The sequence below is a fragment of the Triturus cristatus genome, chromosome 1_2 (genome assembly GCF_964204655.1).
Source record: "Triturus cristatus chromosome 1_2, aTriCri1.1, whole genome shotgun sequence".
In the NCBI taxonomy this organism is placed as follows: domain Eukaryota; kingdom Metazoa; phylum Chordata; class Amphibia; order Caudata; family Salamandridae; genus Triturus; species Triturus cristatus.
Window position 1 is genome coordinate 787763694 of NC_140580.1, and position 22197 is coordinate 787785890.

The following is a 22197-nucleotide window of genomic DNA, read 5'->3' on the forward strand; positions in this document are numbered from 1 at the left end:
AGGAAATAGCGGAATAAACTCAAGATATATAGACAGAAAAAGAAAAGAAAATGCTGACAGGGACAAACAGACGTAGGGGTCTTACTTTCAAAGCACTGCCTGATGCCGGGAGCGGACAGGCACAAGATCACACAAGTTAACGTGTTTACTATCTTGCAAGGAGGCCTCAAATATCAAGACACACGTCCCCATGTATACATATATGAATAGTATAATTAACATTTTACGCTATCCAATTGTCGAACCTTCGAATAAGCCAGTTACATTGAACGTGGCTGGCCCTTTGATGCCTTTCTGTGCGCGCGCATCCTAGCTTGATAATATTGAAAATATTATTACCGCGAATGTAGCTCACAAAACTAAATGAAAGGGCGCTTGGTGAGCGGCTTTACTCTAAGGGTGGGCAACAATTTCCGTTCCCTCTCGGATCGCGGAAGTTTTGACATTTTCGCGTTCCGCGCGGAACACGAAAATGTCGGATTTTCGCAATTTCCGCAAGCGGAACGGAAATTGTCGCCCACCCTTACCAATGACCTACACCAAGGTCTGTATTTTCCTAGTTAATACCACTCATGTTTACTTATTTTATTGTTATCTACAGCAAACTCTGCCATCATTCATTTTCCCCTTCCACTGTACCAAGACATTCCTCCACTTAGTTCCCAATTGTCTTTCTCAAACTCTACTCTGCTTCTATATTTCATGATTTGCTGTAATAAAATGATCCAAAATGACATAAAGAGGATCAGATATAAGCATCTACAAGTTTGGATCAGTATTTCAATTTGCAAGTGAATAACAGATTGTTCAGTTTAAGTGAGTAAGGATTAGCTTGTTACTAAAAAACAAGCAATGTCAAAACATTGTATTTTTCAGATAATTAATGTGCAAACATTAGAGCGAAAAATGGAGACTTAATTATCTTTTAGGAGTGCTTCACAATTGTTTTGCAGAAACAGAACTGGATGTTATAGGAACGTTTACAGATCTGACGCTTGGATCATTCAGGTCGACACAAAGATTGCTGATTTGTAACTGTGTTTTCCTATATTGGGAGCCAAATATGTATCCATGTGCTGAGATGGCTTCCACACTCACCTCCCACCCCAACATCAGCAACACAGGGTTCAATAGCTATAGTTTGATAGTCATGCTGTGCCATGTAAACACATAGCTATATTACTTTAGTTAATACTTTAACATCAGATAAATAAACCCCGAAAAAATACACATTTAGATCGGTAAACAGGAATAACGAAATGCATGCAGACCTGCTAACAATGGGATAATTTCCACCATGAGATGGTACAGAGAAGGAGGAAATGGGAGTCTTAAAGGGACAAGGTTGTGTAGGGAGTGGGGCTCTGCCTACTTCATCCTGCCTGGCACTTACTGGGAAGCCAACCAGCATTGTGCCCCACAACACAACCAAAGTCCTCTGGAGCCAGATAGCAAGTCCAGGGAAGGTTTTTAAAACCTCAAATTTATTTATTTAGAGTTTTCTATAGCGCAAACAAGGCCCAAGCTTGGGTGTCAGAGCGCTTTACAGTTCAACAGCATTCAACTTCCATAGATATACAAGTCCTTTAGGCAAATGATCTTCTGAAAAGCATTCACACACAAGATGCAAACCCCACTCTTTCGAAGTGTTTCTACCTCATCTTAATATTCACCATTTAATAATACTACTTCATTGGGGGGAAAAGTAAAGAGTGCTGTCACCATGAGTCACACTGAGGCACTTGTAAATTGGAGAGTGTTTGAAGAGCAGGGCTGTTGAGGAGCGACTTCGAAAAATAAAAACTTTTTCGTTTGGCGGTTAAAAAAAGCGCATGTTATGAGAAAGACAGAGACATGGCAGGCATAAATAGAACCCTGCTGTCTTGAGCAGGCCCTTGCAGATTGGGGTCAAGAGTACACTTTTGAGTACCTCCAATCTCTGGTCACAGCTTCTGGTGCAGTGTTGACTGATGTCGAGGGTCACAATGGCTCCGCTTGAAAACTTCATACTAATCGCCACCGTGTCTGCATCCTTCAGAGAGGCAATGTCTGTGAAGCAAAAGAGGAAAGTAGATGCAGCAGTCAACGCTCAAAAACTAACACGGATATAGGGTGGAAAACAGGTCTGAGCCAGTCAAACCACCCCTTCAAAAGCAACTGGGGTGAGTACTGTGCCAGATTAGGACAATCATGACATGTTTAGCACATGTGTACAGATTAAGTATGTGCCGTTCACACATTGCTTACTCCCTTATATTGAACAAGACAATAGAAGACATGCAGTGTGGGGAGGGGGGTGCATTAGAGCAGGGAAAACCTCTGTAAATACAGGTTACGAGGCACAGAAATACATGAAAAATTATGATAGAGTGAGAAAGTAACTCATTCATAATACCCAGAAGATGAATATCTGCCCAATATTCCTTCAGCCAAAAAAAGAGCTTGATCGTTCATCCATACGAAAACAGTGACATGTTGGGATTTTCAAAGTAACAAATGTTTTAAACAACTAATATCTTCTGAAATAATGCACAGCCTAGATGCTCACCAACGCAGAAGGCATGTCCCAGTGAAAATATTGTGTCCGGCGCTCTCTCACCAAGCAGCCAACTAATAAAATCTATGTCATGTATAGCAGCATCATAGAAAATCCCACCTGTAGTTAAAAAAGAGACAGTGTGAGTGGTGTAGGAGAGATCAGCTGGGTTCACTCATTTTCAATTTATGATCAATGAAAAATGTTTCATGCGTCTTTCTTTAAAAAAAAAATGTTTATTGCCATTTTTAATTTATATTGACCATCCAGCAATGACAAAATCAGTACACTTCCAGGAGGCCACCGCCGTGCCAACACAGGTAGTTTTGTAGTCTTTCTTATACCTTTTTCATGAATTATACACAGTACCAGCTCTTGAAGTTGTGAGCGCTACAGTGATACAAGTTTCTACCTTGGAGCCTGCTCCACTGAAATAGACATTATATCACAACTTTCATTACAGGAGGTTTTGAAGGTATCTGTACCACAGATACTACCAAAGACAGAAAGTCTTGTACTCACACAGCAATTTAATCAAGCTCCTCTTAACAATACATGAAGCGCCCCACAATGGGCAAGAGTATGCGCCGTGCTCTGGTCTAACTGGCCATCCAGACAGCTTAACAAAGGACACGCCCCACAAAAGACTCATCGCATCATATATTGGAGGGCAGTATAAGAGAAACCTGAACAAAAACAAAAGGGGGAAAAGACAGCCGCAATGCACAACACATTTGATTTATTATTGATATAGTGCACATGCTCCCCCCAGAGGCATCTTGGCACTGACAGAACAAACTAAACTAAACCTGACCATAAATAAAACACTGAAAGGGATGAAAGATGGGCTGTAAGCTTCATCTAATAAGATAGTTTTAAGAGCTGTTCCAAAAGCAAAATGATTGTGAAGACCTCAAATCTGAATTGGAAGGTTGTTTTAAGGCCTGGGGCCCAGAAGCCCTACGGAGCATCCACCCACACCAAGTGTCTAATCCAAGGGACCCGTAGTAAGAGAAGAAAGTTCAAATGCAGGGCCTTAAAACCGTGTTAATAAAAAAACACTTGAGTAGGCAAGAGTAATCATACCAGTAGCAGATTTTGTACATCAGGTATTTGGCCATATCTGGCCAGATTTGAATCCTCTGCAGCTTGGTAAGTGCCAATATGGACAACTGAAGTACAGAATATTACAGCGGTTGATTTGAGACAGAACATGCAAAGCCCATCTTAGTATGAAGTTCTGTCTGCAAAAATAGCAGAATCTTTTTTGAATTATAAGTACATGAAAACAGAAGGAAAACACAGTCAATTTCAGCTTTAAAGAAGAGATCCTCGTGCATAGGGACCCCAAGGTATTTGATCTCAACTGTTGGAACGCAGTGGAGGTGTACGGAGCAGGGAAGGCCAGACAGTATGCTCCTAACAAGTGTTCCAATTGCTAGCCAGTAGTATCTCATTTTTGTTGACATTTAATTTCAGAAAAGAGAGGCTCATCCAACACTCAATTAGGATGTCTATTTACGTATTAGATGACAAACCACACTATAAGTTGTTTATCATCTGCACTGTAATATTCCCCTGGAGGTTACCAACATTAGGGCAAATGCTGGTGGCATTCCAATCATTATGGGGAGCACTGGATGAAGAACTGCATACCCATGTGGTGATACAAACTCTATACCTAATGGGGAGAGTTCGACATCTCATCACATGATTATACAAAGCTATTAGGGAACACAGGGACATCTCTTTGGTTCACCTTTGTGGCTTTTGGGAGGAGGACTTAACAAGACCTCTTCATGACACCGAGTAGTCTAGAGCCCCAGGGTCCCCTAAGACTGTTTTGAGGAATGATCGTTTAAAAAATATTGAATACATGATCCTTCACAGGGCTTACCTTACACCCTCTCGATTAAATCATATATCTCCCGCAGCCAATTCACTTGTCCTAGATGTGTTACCCAAGTTGCTGACTTCTGGCACATGCTCTGGTCCTGCCTTAAAATAGCAGGTTTTTGGCATGCAGTACATGCTTCATTGACCATGGTCACAAAATACACCACATTAAATTCATGGGAGGTACTGCCTTAGGTAATTTCCACAGTCAGAAAAATCACAGGGTATGGGTGCAAGTCGCCAATCTCACCCTCCTGTAGGTCAAGCGTCTTTTTACTATGCACTGGAAGGCCCAACACCCCCCCCCGGCTCTCTCCCTATGGCCTAAGGCACTACTTAGATGGGGAGAAGCAAACAGCTCTGCACTGCATTGGGAAGAGGCCTGTCGTTTACGCCGGCGTCCTATTGCTGCTGCCGGGGACACTATGCTTATAAAGAACAAGTAACTGGCTGAAGAGATCCCCCCTCCTTCATCATGTTACATTTATAGGCCTCAGGTCACTGGTTACCCTCCCTCTCCATCACAATACGTCAGAGTTCACACTAGCTCCACGAACCCCTCCAAATTCTGTTTCGCAGCATTACACTATTATGGCTTGTGCACCCCAATAGTTTCTTTTTCCTAGTTTTGCAACCCAACCCTATTATTCATTGGGTCCCCCTCAAAATTGTGGGACACATAGGGAGATATTTTTACATGACAGCACGTAGATGAAGGGTTCTGTCATTTTCCATTAGTATGAGCTAGTGCAATTCACTCCTAGCCTATTGTTTTTGCAGGTACTGAACCTTGGTTTCTTTCTTGCTCTATAATTGAAATGTGTCTAAAGATTGCTACCTGCTTCTTATTTGCTACAATTGTTAATGTCTATGTAAGAATGCCACCCATTCTTGTTCTCATCCTGCTACAACTGCTAATGTCCATGGTTGATAAAACCCAATACAAATTGTTTAATTATCATCTGCAATGGAAATTGCAAAGCAGCCAAACAATCTTGTAAGATGTGCCACAGGTCCTACATATAGCGTGAAGAACATGGCAGCAGCAATTAGTCCTGTGAGACAGCCACAAAGGGTTTTCATTCAAGAAGGGGATACGTTTAGATAAAGACAGTGGTCTTTAAGAAACCATATCAACAAGGCTGACAAGATGTTGGACATACAGTCTTCTCTGACTGCAGTACACATAATGGAATGGTGGTAGGCACTAAATGAGCGGACAAAGTATTAAGAGTATGCCACCACAACACTGTCATCAAATATGTTCCTTAATTATTCTACAACATTTCTACATCTTTTGTTTGGGTGCTTTCAATGCCTCTATTTCAGTGGAAATTAAGCTTCAAAGGTGCAGAATGACAGATTCTTCCAGGTAAGCTGTCACCTTGCCTGGTCAAGATATAATGTGATAGGATGGTAATTTTGAGTAATGGTTCTTTCCAAGGTGACCTTTTAAGCACGGGTAATTGCCACAGCTTTCTATCCAGCAAAAGCTGACCCAAAAGTAAAAGGCAGATTTATAATCTCTTTGAGTCTATGAGTAATAGTTAGAGGAGAAACCTGTAGGACTAACTTAGGGCACATGCCTTTTGGTGAACTGGGTTTTATTTTGTGAGGAAGCCTCAATAACTGTTCTCTGCACAAGAAAGAAAGCATTGGCAAGCCAATTGCTCTCACCTATGAGACCTCTTGGAATTGTCAATGTTTTAGCCACGCTGCACAGCATCTTAATTGAGACCAACCAAATCAGGTAAGACGTTTGAGGCAGTAAGCATCCTATCAAGAGGCCTACCAGATAGCTTTGTTCAGTTGCTATGTAATGTACTTGCCATATCATTTGGAAGATGGAATTCTAAAGTCTGGAAGCTGCTATGTGCATTCTCAATTTGTGAGTTTGCTAAATATCAATACAGGTTATAAATGAAATACAATTTGACACAAAAGCTCAGACAGTCAGTGAATGTGGCCATTCAGAAATCAGGGTTTACAGTTAAAAGCCTTCATTTAATTATTTTTTTTAAAACACATTTGGCACTTTTTTTAATCTTCTAAAATTCAGGCCTCACTGTATTCCAGATTGGTGTGAAGTTGCATTTAGAAAATTAACCTGCGACAAAACCAGTCCTAAATTTAAAGAAGATACATAAGGAGCTGAAATAAATTGAATACATTAAGATGATTTGGACTGTAAGGGAGCATAAAATACTCCATATTCGTGGCTCTCTGTGGTCTTACTCAATGTCGTAGGCATTTTTTATATGAAACTAATGTGAGGGCTGGAGCAATGAAGATGTTCTAGTGGAGGGTTCCTACTCTGACCTCGAGAAAATGTGGGTTTATTGAGGCCCAGACCAGTAAGTACAGTGGTAAGATGCGGAGGAATTCCGACCCGCCCGGGGTAGAGCTGTAACTTGTGAAGGGGGCCCAGACCCAAATCCCCGCCTGTGCAGCCATCTTGAATGCTGCACAGAATGGTACAGCCTATGAAGCAGCCAGGGATGGCACATTTCAACAGAAACACCAGACACAGGCCTGCAATGGCAGGAGTGGGCCCAAGCAAAAATAGTCAACTGTGAAAAAGCGGTATAACAGGCAAAACTGTAGGAGAAGCTGCGCGCTGATGCAGCGCAGTACAACTTTACCCCAATATGTGGCTTGGCATCGGTCACAGTGCAATGAGCCATCATCTTCTACCTGATCTGAGGGATTTTACTCATGTTTTCCAAACACTTAGCAGACTGCTGCTGATCAGCAACTCGCACTGTGTAGCCTTGGAGGGTACTGGGAGCAGGGAGGTTTCGATGATGTACCCTCTGCAAGGATGCCTCTTGAAATGTATTTCATTGAAAGGGGGCTCATAGCGGTGCCCCCAAAAGACCAAAGTGGAAATTGTTCTTTTGAGCCCCTAAAAGTGCGACTTCCCAAGCCGAGAAGCTAGGCTGCAGGGATGGCTATGGGGACACTTAAAGAATGCAGACAGAGTTGAAGCCCAATGTGACCTCAGGTCCTTCTGGTACACCAAGAGTACAGAGCAGTGGAAGCTCTCTGGAAACAAAACACTCGATCCCAGGTCCTTGAAATGGCTACCCAGAAAGAAGCGACCATACACTGCTCACTAAGGAGGACCTACTAGCGTGTCCAGCAGATATGTAGGACATATTGACCTCCACATTGACTTAACAGCTGCAGGCAGTCAGGATCGATGCAGGCCTCTTTGGCAGGTTATCCAGGAAGATGCAAGCCATAGGGGGATATTGTACTATCGAAGGACCTAGACGAGGTGAAAAGAAGATGGGAAGATCTTTAGGACTGCTCCTGAATGGACAATATTCTAATACACAAAGAGAGGGAAGCTATTGAAGGGACAAGTGTGGAGGCCTTCTGTGAATAACTATTCAAGCACGTTTTAAAGGACAAGGGCTCTGAAGACATTGCCAACATGCGAGGGCAAAGAGAGAGTCTCCCGTCAGTGGAGACAGAGAGAAGACCAACAGATATAAGAGCAAAATTAAACTGCTCAAGATAAAGGATGAAATATTCAAGGTAACACACTTCTAGCCAAGTTTTATCTTTGAGGATTGCCCATTACAGCTATACCAAGATATCTCACAGGAAACCCTGGCCAGGAGGAGAGCCACAATTAAACCACAGTGTAGCTCAGAAAAAGGCAAATCCAGTAAAGATGGGCATTTCCTTTTGCCTTGATTTGCACAATAAATGACAAAAGCCAGGTAATCAGGTTGGTAGAGGAAGGCATGGATTAACTGGGACTAAGTTCTGAGGAACCTAAAACTACGAAAAACAAAGTGGATATGGAGTACCTGGGAACCAAAAGCAAATAGGAAATGAAGACCAGCAACTATGGAAGCTGCGGTAGGAATAGACTGTGCCATAAATTACAATATACCTACCAGGGGGCTCTTTGTACACCTTTGGTGCAGCGAGGAACAATGTATGTATTGAATATTTATAGATTTCCCAGAATTCATAGTAATAGTGGGTGGAGGCAGTAGCTGTCCACAGAGTTGCTACTTCCAGCACACCTGATGGGAGTATTCCCACATTGATATGGTTGTTTCTGGTGTTTGAATTTTGGATTTTGATGAGAAGGAAGGGGGCTGAGATGGATATGGGAAGCACAACAATTGATAGGAATGTCACACACCGGCCACCTTTATGGCCCACGAGTACTACAATCACTCAGTGAAATACCACACTTACCAACCCATGGAATATGTGGCAACTGAACTCCTCGACCAAATGGCATACGATATGATGGGCAATTATAGGGGAACCCGACACAGACTGTGATCAAGTAACACACCTCCTTACGAACACGACATGTCTGATGTCACGGAGATCCTACTCCATACAGTTTCATGCCACGTCCAAGGGTAGAAAAGTTTTGGCATCATATTGACTTTTCACTGATTGCTTGCTGTGGGAGTCTCAGAGACGGTCAAAGATAATGAGGGAAGGTTTTCACTGATGGCTTGCTGTGGAAGTCTCTAAGATGGTCTAAGATAAAGAGGGAAGGTATCTCATTATAGTGGCAAACTAAACTTACGAGATATTGCTCTAATGGGATCCCATGCACCAAACATGCAGCAGGAATCCCATTTGCCCAAACATTTGACACTATTCATGACAACGTGAGTAGGGAAGTGCTCTGGGTGGGTTACTTTAACCTAGCTCACAAACTAGATCTTGACAGATAACCCCTCGATAAATATGTGGAAGGAGACGCCTCCTGGTGGGGGGGGGAGTGCTCCTCTTTTTAACACAGTCAAAGATAGTACCCCAGAATTGACTTGGTCTTGGGCACGGGTACAATGTGCTGCCAGGCAGCTAAAATGGACCTGACTCATAACTAACTCAGTCACATGCTCATAACCCGGGACTTCACTTGGGAGGGATATGTGTAGACCTAAAACAGAATGGTGGTTTGACTCCCAGATCCTGAAAGATAGAATATATGAACAGGAAATAATGAAGCAGATTAAGGAATACTTCAAGACAGCTAATCAGACACAATCCCTCCCTGAGAATAATAACGGACACAGTCAAAGCAATACCTTGTGGTACAGTGAAATGAGCACATCAATGCTGTAAATACTTGCTAACCAAAACTAACCTAATCCGCATCGTGGGGTAACCAAGAGAACACTGCTCCTCATAAAGACCCATCTCACCACCCAACGTAGATTTTAAGAACAATATGAAAGTAATGAACAACAGATTGGAGGATACATGCAATTCCTACTAGACCTAGATCAATCAGGTTCATTTAAAACAGACAGACGTTTAATAACATCAGTTGTATCCTGAACCTTTCTGAAAAATCAATTAGACAGTCAATCCCGCTGCTGAAACTCTCAGTTGACGTGAAGAAGGTGTTTGACCACGTGGAATAGGTGTTCCAGCAGCAAGTCCTGGGAAAGAATGAATGGGTGCCTATGTGCAATGATACATTTGATCAGGATATAAGGCACCAGTGGCAAGGGTGGTAGTCAACAGGGAAAGAACAAAGAGCTTCTGCCTTTCTCATGGGACGAGACCCTTATTCTGCTTGCTCGTCGCCCTTTTGGTTGGACACTATGCTCAAATGATTAGGTAGTCCCCTGAGGTCAATGGGATGGATTTGGGTGGTCTCTCACACAACAAACGTATTCGCTGACAATTCTCCTGACAAACAAATAAACCCAGTAGAATCCATTCCTGTAGGAAGACAAATCGTACAGTGTACTGGGATTGGTGTCTGGCTTACAGGTTAATTTATTCAAACCTAAAATGTAGGTCACTCCACTCAGCAGAGCTGTTAAGCAGAAGCTTGAAACCATATCTTATTTTCAATGAGCAAAATGCAGTATTAAATACCTTGGGCTAATACCTCAATTCCAAAAGGTGGTATATATGGTTAACTACTAGGAATTTTCTAAAACTATTAGATCTGGTTTACACAGGTGAGGCCTCCTTTTAATATCTTGGTTGGACAGAGTAGCTGCAATGGATATGAACATTCTCCTAATAGTGCTCTACTTCTCTCAGGTTTTGCTGCTGCTCATCCCCAAACCAGAGATAACCCACCTACAAAAAGCTTGCAACCAATTTATCTGTCAAAATGGCAAGCTGCAGAACTCGTGCAGGATTTTGCAGGGTAGGTTGACATTAGAGTGTTGGGTCTCCCCGACATCTAAAAGTACTACATCGTGGTCCAAATAAGAGTGGCTTTTGAATGCTACCTCCGGGAAATTGAGAAGCTCTGGGTCTTTATGTAATTGAAAATATTGGGTAGGCCTCAGTGGGAAGTGCTAAGATTACCTAAACAGGCACAGTCAGCAATGGCATGTGTTTCGTAAGTCCTTAGATCGACTTTGTAGATAAGGGACATCTTAACAAGATTGAGGGCTTTACATCATTACCGTCGCTGTTCATTCTCACGCATGGTTACCCTGATTTCAACTCAACTGTAGGTGAGAATATTCTCAGTGAGGCGGAGAGGGGACTGTACAATGTTGAGAGATCTGTTTCAAAGGACGGCAATTAAATTATTCTAGCAATGTAAACAAGAGTCTGGAGTGGGAGAAGCAGAAAGACACAGAGACTTCCCATTAAGTCATTGGGCAAATGGCCCACACAATAAAAAGGCAGAACCTAAGGACGATACAGAGTATGATAAGCTATTTACTTAGAATACATCTACCAAAGTTCTTGCGTCGTCTATTTATAACAAACTCACAGCTGCACCGGACACTTATAAATGGCCATACATGCGACATTGGGAAAAAGCAGTGTGGAATGAATTGTTGCTCTCTACTGATGAATAAATGACTCCAGAAACGCGTGTCTAGAGTCACACGGAACAAGCTGCACCAAAAAGAGTGAAAAATGAAATACTCCAAAAGAAGTGTTAACATGTTCTGCATCTACCATGATGCATAGGCCAAATTGAGTGCTGGAATGTGATGCAGGGTGCTCCCACCCTCCTCCTGGTAAAAAACGCTCCCTTGAGATACTGAGCAGACAAGCTTGTGTTGATGCACCTGTGCCCAGTAAGTGGTACAGAGACCTGAGAAGATTATGTGCAGCATTTACAGCACCCCCAAAATTGCTTGTCCATCTCTACTGATGAAGAAATGAATCCAGAATCACGTGTTTAGAGTCACACAGCACAAGTTGTGCCAACAAGGATGAAAAACATAAAAACTGCTACTGAAGTAAGTGTCATCATGCACTGCACTTACCATGATACACAGGGCAATTTGAACGCTGGAATGTGAGGCAGTAGCTCCCACCCTCCTTCTGTTAGAATGCATCTACCAAAGTTCTTGCGTCGTCTATTTATAACAAACTCACAGCTGCACCGGACACTTATAAATGGCCATACATGCGACATTGGGAAAAAGCAGTGTGGAATGAATTGTTGCTCTCTACTGATGAATAAATGACTCCAGAAACGCGTGTCTAGAGTCACACGGAACAAGCTGCACCAAAAAGGGTGAAAAATTAAATACTCCAACAGAAGTGTTAACATGTTCTGCATCTACCATGATGCATAGGCCAAATTGAGTGCTGGAATGTGATGCAGGGTGCTCCCACCCTCCTCCTGGTAAAAAACGCTCCCTTGAGATACTGAGCAGACAAGCTTGTGTTGATGCACCTGTGCCCAGTAAGTGGTACAGAGACCTGAGAAGATTATGTGCAGCATTTACAGCACCCCCAAAATTGCTTGTCCATCTCTACTGATGAAGAAATGAATCCAGAATCACGTGTTTAGAGTCACACAGCACAAGTTGTGCCAACAAGGATGAAAAACATAAAAACTGCTACTGAAGTAAGTGTCATCATGCACTGCACTTACCATGATACACAGGGCAATTTGAACGCTGGAATGTGAGGCAGTAGCTCCCACCCTCCTTCTGTTAGAATGCATCTAGCAAAGGTCTTGTGTTGTCTATTTTTAATAAACTCACAGCAGCACTGGACACTTATTAACGGCCATACATGCGACACTGGAAAAAAGAAGTGTGGAAAGAGATTATTCAAGAAGAGAGGGAATCTTATAGGCTGATATACGTAAGACAACCCATAGTGTAAAGGGAAGGGAAACATGTGAGAAAATCATATTGAATTGGTATAGGAAGCCAAGAATGTTCCAGAATTGTGATAATACATGTTGGAGGGGGTGTGAAATGGAGACAATGTTGTATATTTGGGGTCATGCCCAAAGAGAGAAATGATAAAAATCTTTTTTTATAAAGAGCGCTAGTCCCCAGAGGCGTCTTGTCGCAACCACTAAAGAAGGGGAAAAAGCAAATCAAAGCTTTAAAGAAGGCAAGGACGAGAGTCATAATAAGAACATACTGATTAAAAAGACATGCTTTTAATGCTTTCCTGAGAGGGAGAAGGCATGTCATTTTCTTCAATTTAAGAGGAACAGGATTCCAGAGTTTGGCAGTGCAAATAACAAAGCTTCTGCCACCCAAATACTGGAAGGAATTCCTTTAAAACATCCAGAAAGTGGTGGGATTACCCCTCCCTCACAACCAACTAGTGATAATTTTGGACTCTCAAACTGAGAAAGTCTAATTGCACAGTAAACATAGACAGCTGTCTAAAATGTGCTATTGCCAGCAAAACAGGAAATAGCAGCCAACTGGAAGAAACTACAAGCGTAGGATATTGCACAATAGTCCAGAAGACTTTGGTTGCTCATGGCAATGGAAATGCTTACTTTTGACCAGCGTAACATGCAGAAACGATTTGAGGCAATGTGGAAACCGATATCGCTTTCAAAGCAATGTGCCATCCTTTTCTTGTCCAAGTACTCTGCGGTCTTTGAGAATGAATTGCGAATCTGGGCCCCTGCGATGAAGAGGCCATCCACAGTGGGTTGTGGCTAAAATAATATACAATGCTGGGTGACGGAGATATAGGATTTGTTGTTTTCACAGCCAGTTGAGGAGATGTGTCTCCTTGGGTGTGGGGGGAGGATGGGGAGAAGGAGAGAGAATTATAACCTAATTAAAATATTGTCAGATCTAATGGGAGGACAGATCAGTATGATCCTATCATGTTTGTGTTACGTTTTGTTATCTGTATCTGAAAAGTTTAATAAAAAGAGTAACAAAAAAAATCATGTGCGAAAAAGACAAAGATCACACACTGGCTAACTGATCTTTCCTTCTCTCGGTGGACCAAGCAAATGAATCTTTAACTGGGAAGCATATTGCAGGTTCTTTATTTAGTTATAGAGCTCACTTATGCTAAAGCTTCATGCCACCAGTAAAATAACAAAGCAGATAAAAAGCAACAGTGGGAAAGAAAAGCAATGTAGGAAGGCCATTAGGCCAGAAGAAGGAAGGTTTTCAGATTTTTATGGAAGATTGAAAGATCTTTTAGGGAGATCATTTCACAGTTTGGCAGCTGAGTATGAAAAAAGATTGTTACCAGCGGTCACCTTCGAATGGTGGAGATGAATTGGCCTCTAGAACTTAGATGTCATGGAGTGTGGTAGAGGGAGAACTTATTTTTCCAGAACTGTGATGTGTTGCCATGTATAATGCAATGCATAATGGTCAGGGCCTTGAGCTGTATGTGCTGCTCTTCAGACAGCCAGTGAAAGCTTGTTAATACTGGAAAATATGTTGGTGGGTGTTGGCAACAGGGTAAGTTGTAGCATTCTAAACTCTCAAACCTTTTTAGAGGCACCCAAGTTACAGGTGTTCCCATAGTCAATATGGGATAAGAGTAGGGCTTGGATGATCGCTCTAATGTGGCCAGCGGAATAATGATGGGGCACCCTTGTAGAATGTGATAAGCCACCCCCCCCCCCCCCCCCCACCGAGTCTTAATTCTCACAAATATTCATAGGCATGGGGCCGAACTGGGGGGCGGGGGGCTGTATCACTGGGGCTGCGAGGAGTCTGTGTTACGCCGCTGATGGTGTCAGTAATCCAGAAACATTTTCTTCAACACCTTCAATTGCCGGAAGCAAATACTGGCTGTTTAGGTGGCCTGCTGCTCCATTGTGACCTGCTAGTCTAGCACTATCCTCAGATGTTTACTCTTGAGTTGAGTGATGTCTCCATAATAGAAGGCTAGGCAAAGAGAAAGGGCTTGCAAAATTTATTTCTGAAGTTCTGTCTTTAATGGAATGAGTTTTTAACAAAATAATTGTGTGCTTATTCATAGGTGGAGGATGGTAAAAGTTTGCTTTAAGCATGGCTGATCTGGAGGAGCGGCTGATCCAGAGGACGGAGGGAGTAGATAAGTAGGATGGCATGCTACCCATTAAGCAGGCCATGTAAATGTTAAGTAGGGGCAAGAGAATTTACCCTGAGGGACCCCACATACCCGCGTCTGAGTTTTCCTAACAGAAGGCGGAAAAGCTAACACTCGAGTGGCCCACCAGGAAGGAGAGGAATCACTGAATGGCCAGATTGCCAGAGTCAATAAATTCTAGACAGTTCAGTAGTATGTCATGGTCAATGATTTCAAATGATTTCAAAAGCAGCCTTTAAGTCCAAAGGGCTGAGGCTGCCAATTCACCCTTATCAAATTGACAGCATGGATCGTCTTAGACAGTACTACACACTCCACACCATGAATTCTTTGAAATCCCGCCAATAGGGGATGTATAACTTCCTGAAGTTGGTTAACCAGGATTTTCTTCAGCACTTTTGCCAAAGAAATGAGGAGCAGGAGGGTCGGAAGATGCTAGTGTTATTGGAGAGGAGTGTAGGTTTAGCAATGGCTTCATCCTTGCTGCCTTCCACTCCTTCAGCACACAACCCTGATGGATCGAGAGACTGAAGAGGACTGTAAGCTCTTGAATACAAAAGGGAGAGATGTTTTTCATTACATCTGCAGGGCAGCTTTCATTTGTGAATCCCAGTGGTCTGGCCAGGGCGATGGTTTTAGTAAACAGTGTCCTAAAGGGTTCAATTGAAGGCAAAATGATTTCTGGCATTTGGCTCATGGGCGAAATTAAGAGTGGCACCAAAATCCTTGGAACTCAGGCAGGCCACAGTGTTAATCAACTGAAGACAGAAATAGGTTCCGTTTAGTAAATGAAAAATAAGTATATAAATATTTCATATATAGACACCATATAAAACCCGAATGTTTATTGGTGGTTATTCAGAATTTTTAGATACGGGCATCATAGAACGTTCTGACATGTTCAGATCCAAATACACTAATATCTGCTGTTGTGACTGTGATAGAAGTATGAAAATTAGGTAGTTATGAATGAAATTATCTGTTACCATGAAGTTTTCATGTCTTTAATAAAGAAGCTAATAACTGGTGAAGGTGACAAGAATACGGAAAAAGCTTGATGGAAGTCACTGTGAAAAGGTAAGACACCATATTATGGAAGTAGCCGGCTAAGATTTACTTTTAAATAGTTTCAGTACCCAATGCAAAATCTGCCATCACATCAGTGTTGGACAATTTTTGTGTGTTAGGCCACTGAACTCTAGGGGCAGGTGGTTTTGACTTAAAAGAGTGAGAAGCCATTCTAAGCCTTTGATACTATGCATGTGAACAGGTATATGCAGAGAATCCTTCCACACAGAGCATCAACATGGACTGGAAATATGACCAGCAGACTTCTCTCTCAAGGCTCGCCATCCCCCTGGCCGAAGACTATATGTATATCTGTATTAGGCATGCTGATCCTATTCTCAATTGCAATTTCAGAGCAGGTCTGAATGTATCACACATTCAACTGCACGTTTAGTGTAGCTGAAAACACTTACTCTTAAATTATACATTTTTGCATAATTTATTTAGCGTATCAGAAACAATTCTAGTTATTTCCTTTTGATGGTGATATCTGTCCCAGAATCACTCAATCATGGTGTGTTGTAAGAGTGAGCTTCTTATGATGTTTGAACGGATTAGCAGAGTACAGTGTTCACGCCTGCTGCATCAAAGGGCAGAACCGTGGTATTTATCTGGGGAAAGAAAACAGCACACAGCCATTCTGGCTAAGATATTAATGCAACAAAGGGATTCTTAATTTGTTAAGCTAGTTTCTTGAACAATTCTTTGATGAATGTTTTGAATTGTATTTCTAACAGTTCAAATGGATTAGTAATATACTGATCTCAACCTTATGTGTAAAACGTCCATACTTACAGTAGGAAGTCACTTGTAGAACTGAAATTTAAGATCAGCTATTTATACCTCAATATAGTGAGTTCATCATTCTCACTCAGACAATCGCTTTCTTAAATTACAACTGATCCACGGGAGCTAACAATCATTCTAAAACAAAGTATTAGCTTCATTATTTGACACAAAATATAAACATTTTAATTGTTTACAGACAATCTACACCTTCCTGTGCTATTTCCAATCAAAGAACAGCAAAGTAATCATGCTCTCCAAACTATTTTAGACCTTACCATATATTTATTGGGTTTAAAATTCTAAGAAATTTGTTTTTTACATCCCTCCATGCTATTATATGACCTAAGATGACTTCAAATGTTAATTTAAAATTGGGTGCAACTGAGTAAAGTACTTTCCCCAATTTTGTGGTGTGACTTACTACATCACTGTGAATTGTTTCTACAGCTGAATGCACAAAATCAGATGTGGACCAGTGTTTTATACGAAGGCTTCACAAGAGAACACATTTGTCATTGTACTTGAGTTAACTACATGTTAAGCTCGTTCATGCTTAATTGGAATCACATAGCCCTATTTGAATTAGTTAAAGACTGCTACACAAATACATTTTATTTTAACAACTTTCCACAGTTGTGTTTTGTTCACGTTGGTCGAGAGATCAGAAAATCATTGTTCTGGTAAAATGAAAAAGGCAGGAACTTGTACCACATTTAATTAAGTTATTGTCATGCACAGGTGGGCACGGGTTGATTAATTCTGACAATCCAAACTGAGGTCTACCGAACAGTTGAGCTGCTCTTTACATATTACAGTTCCTCCTCCTTTAAGGATGCCATATAAATTATGATGATGATTTTGTGCACCTTGCAGGGACGGAAATTAAATGAGGACTGGATAATTCTTGTATTTTTATTGTTTTTTTTTTTTCTTTCTAAAACATAACATTCAAGAGCGAATTACGCCACAATTGACATCGATAGAATCGTTTTCATACCATGTGATGCTTACACCTCCCGTAAGACCTGTCTTTCCCATCCCAACTAGAGGGTAATTGTGTTCCCTGGTACATGATCTTATTCTAAATTTTGTTCCCCATCCCACGCATGTGTCATCGCCTGTTTGCTTCTCACACTATCTGTAATGGTCATACCCTATCAAACCCGGCTTCTGATGGTCCCCAGATTGTCTTGAATTTCTTTTCGCAGCCTCCATCTTTATAGATCACTTTTTCTATGATCTTACATTGTGTCATGCCCCTCTCCCATTCTATAAAGGATGGTGGCCATTCACATCCCCATTTCTGTGCAATATCTCTATTTTCTATCATATATCCCATGTTAACTAATATCTTCTGATATTTGGTAAGGTCTCAGGGTTCCCATACACCCAGCACAGCCCAGCGAGGGGCGAGGTCAAGGGGTTCCCCAAACTGCTTCCTCGAAAGATTTGGAAACCTGTTCCCAAAATAGGCGTATCGCTGGACAGTCCCACCAGGTGTGAAAAAAGGTGCCTTCAGCCCCTCATTTCCTAGGGATAGGAGAGTTGTGGTCTTCCCTATCTTACGAAGTAGTATCCTTGTGTAGTACGCCCTATGTAGTACCTTGAGTTGAATCAGTTTAAAGCTAGCTTTAATGACCTCTTCTGCAAGGAAGTTCAACGCCTCCTGCCAGTCCTCCTCATCTATTTCCCCCAGGTCCCCTTCCAGGTTAGCCTTGGGGTGTGTCAATGGGCTCTGAGTGTTACACATCAGTGTGACTTAGGTCAGGGATGTCAATTTGTGTTGGACCTGCCCCTCTAGCAATCTCTTTTCTAATGGGGATTCTTCCCTGGTTTCTTCATCCTAGTAATGCTGCGGGACAGAGCATGTCTAAGCTTCCTATAGTTGAACCATTGTGTGGCTGGCATCTCGTACTCCTTCTGGAGATGTTCGAATAGAACCACTCCATTAGCGTCCCATACATCGGCTAGTGTGCTGAGGCCTAGCCTATCCCACCTCAAGAACTCCTGCAGTGCAGCCACCCGCTTCAGTCTATTTCCTTCCCAAAACGGTGTGCTCGTGGTCAATCTCTTGTTCCCATATCCCTCAAAAGGCCATTCCATGCATCTCTCACTGTGACCGTAGCCGGACATGTTCAGGCTTCTAGACCAGCACTTTACAGCATATGCATATACGTTTTAGAACCCATTCCCCATCTGTCTACCTTCACTGCCGGCTCATCCCTGTCTGAGTATACCCAGTTATTTACTATTGCGACCTGTGCCGCCTCATAATACTTTCAGGGATTTGGCAAAGCTATACCGCCGTCGTATTTGGCTCCCTGTAGCGCCTGTAAGGCAATGCAAGGTTGCCCTCCAACCCAAAGCAGTTTTCTCAGCAAGCTATCAACACGGGGAAACAACGTCTTGGGCAATAGGTATGGGCAGTTCTGTAAAAGATACACCAATCGTGGTATGGCAATCAGTTTAAATATGGCCACCCGGCCGAACAACAATAGGGGTAGAGTACTCCAATGTTAGATGTCACGCTCAAGGTTTTGTAATAACGGGTCAAGGTTGGCCCATGCATTAGAGTCCGCATCTCTCGTAATCCACATTCCAAGGTACTTAAATCTTAGGTGTTCCGCTCTCAGAGGTAGCAGTAACTAGTCTATCTGCCTCCACCCCCACCCCACCCCCCCCCACCCATTGGCAACAGGAGCGATTTCCTACAATTAATTGAGATGCCGAAAACCTGTCTGAATATTTGGAATGTTCCAGCTATGACTGGAGAATTCTTGAAGCAAGTTTTGGTGATAAAGAACAACTCCAAGTTATATTCTATTCGTAGGAACAAATATTGAGTAATGGACAGAACAGCCTTAGCAGCATTCCAATTAGAGTATGTGGGAATGTTTAATGCACTGCATAGTTCTGTTGATTGGCAATGAAGCCTAGGGGAGGGCAGGTCTCAATCATCACTCTGAATTCCTAGATTTAATACAGTGGCTGTAGGACTGGGCAGTGTAACAGGGAAAAACACAATTGTCTAAGGCTGCTTACTGATTAGATATATGTTGTTTGATAAACGTTGCTGCTAGGAAAAAAGCTTCTCCCACCAACTTCACGGACTCTGCAGAAACATATGAAGATAGGCTTGCCTTTGGCACAGTTGAGTGGTAACCGTTCTCAAATTCCAGTCTGTTGAGCGGCACATTGACAATCAATAATTGCGACCATGAATTGGCCTTAGGGAATAAAATGCAGAGATAACTGTACAGTAAAAAGAAAACCCCAAAAAAGATAGCAGCTGTGAGACAAGTAATCAGAGAGATCCACATACACTGTATACCTGTCAAGGGAGGCACAGAACTAAATGCTGAATTAGCAGACAAAGTAATACTATAGTCGACAAGAAGATTAAGAGAAAGCACATGATAAAAAAAATTAGCTACGTAAATGACCAACAGATCAATCACAGAAAGCAGATCAGCAAATTAATAAATAAAATAGAGCTGCCAAACAATTTTAGTGGTTACCTCCACAATCAAGATGTTCTTACTGCATGTGGCAGCTGTCCTTAAATCACAGATGGTTGTGTACATGGATGTTAATTAGGAAACGGAATTGTCTATAGATATGAACTGAAATGGCTACTGATAACAACTTCATTTGAAAGAAACAGCCAAAGATTGTGCCTCTCAGTCAAAAAATACATGCATCTTGCATTTTCTCAATGAAGGCACGGAACCAAATTCTTCCTTGGCAGTCCTCCCTGTCTATACAATACGAATGTGTGCTACATTAGCACCATCATCTTTTGTGAGCTTGTTGCTATTGTGCCCAATGTCTCCTCCCTGGACTATCCCAACTTTAAAATACCAACAGACTACACCTGCTTTTCAGCTCCCAGTGTGAATGCTGGCCTAACATTTCAAATTAGTACACTGCAAAATCTTTAGTCAGAGCACTTGGTTCATGGCTTCCATTGTACACATTACTCCTCTCCCAAAAGTCAACACTGAATGTTTGTTTTCAGCTGAAGAAAAACATCTGTAGGGTGGTCAATCAGTGAAGTAAATAACAGTTGTAGAATTCTATGGAGAATAAGCATTTGTATTGCTTGGTTCTCTTTCATCCAGCAAAGAGGGACAGTTATTCTGGATCTTAAACCTCTTCTTGATCATTTCTAATATGTTAAAAGTCAATCAATCAAAGGCTTTGTTTCGGTAATCATAGTCTTAAAGCTACACATAAAAACATCTTTTTAAATATATTATTTAGGTATTAAGAATCCATAAAAATACTGGGCACAATATCACTGTTTGGAAGTTTGAAAGAAGATCCTTAACACAAAAGATACAAGAATTGTAGCTCTGAATTGTACTGCAGTGAAGTACTGCTTTCTTTAACAAAGGAAAATCTGTGTCTCATGTGCTATACGTTCATATACAGCTGAAGAATACCTTTATTTTGTGTATTTGTAGATTTTGACTATCTATTTTATTAAACTCTAGGTGAGTGATATGATCAAATGGAAAACAAACAATGAGTAATCAGCACTATAATGTTATGTAGATGTCATTTCCCACATAGAAAAACTCAGAGGACCTCACAATCCTTCCAACCACTTCATAGAACTGAATTATTTCGCTCTATAGAATCCTCGAAAGGCTGGCCTGTAAAGAGAACAATTTCTGTCTCCCCAAATGGCTTTACAATTCAGTAGTTGTACATTTTCAGGCTACAGTTTACGGAAAATGCTTAAACATGTATCATACTCACTGCATCCAACCACAACCACCTGTCCTCTACTCTCATGATCCTGGACCGCTGTACAATCATTGACAAGGTCAATCGTAGAAACCTACTATTAACTTTGTCCTCTATGTGTGCCTCCGATACATGGTAATGTGGGTTCAGCTGCCTCTTGCACAACAACTACACTATATCCAGGTTATTCTCCAACTGTCCTTCAATACCATCTGTCAACATTTTGTACATTTAATTTCTGGAACCTCCGCTCATTTTAAAAGATATCCTTCACAGACATTCCCTACTTGACTTTCACTGCAAAGATTTTGCAGAACAGCACAGTAAAATCTCAAATGTCTTCATTTAATCATCATTTTTCTCTTTTACACTGCCCAACTACGCTGGTTTCTTACATCTCATTCCCTCTGGACATCATAACCTTTTCATCAAAACTGCTACCACTGCATACCTCATCTATATCCACCAAATCCAGAACAATTTCTCATTCCACTTGACCAGAACCCTTATCAATATAGTAATTATTCCAGCAGTATCCTCAGCGGCGGGCGGCAACATCCTGTTCCTCCCTCTAAGGAAAGATGTAATAATTTACAACCTGTACTTTTTTCCAAAACTTCTCTGCTTGATACCAGACTGCCTCTCAGTTCAGATACGGCCCACAACAAATTAATCACCCTGTTCTTTAAATCAGTATTTATCCCTCACCAACTAATCTCACGAAACCCATCACCCTTTATCAACTCACAAAACAAATCCCACTTTATTATCCCAAACCCCTATGTTCCACCTCCCGATTCTAGTGATTCATTCTATTAAATTCTTGTGCTGTAAAACCTTCAGCTCTATCCCTCCCTCGCTGCCTCCCATAT

At 41.7% G+C, this 22197-nt stretch overlaps 1 protein-coding gene across 1 annotated transcript in view; it reads right to left on the reverse strand.

Annotated features, from left to right (window-relative positions):
• LOC146868040 (uncharacterized) overlaps positions 1 to 22197 on the reverse strand; it is a 155858-nt gene that overhangs the window by 40948 nt on the left and 92713 nt on the right. Inside the window, exons 7-8 of the mRNA XM_085608853.1 lie at positions 2549 to 2656; positions 1931 to 2049 (exon numbers count right to left, since the gene is read on the reverse strand). Of these exons, the coding sequence (XP_085464979.1) occupies positions 1931 to 2049; positions 2549 to 2656 (227 nt within the window). The remainder of the gene's footprint in view (positions 1 to 1930; positions 2050 to 2548; positions 2657 to 22197) is intronic.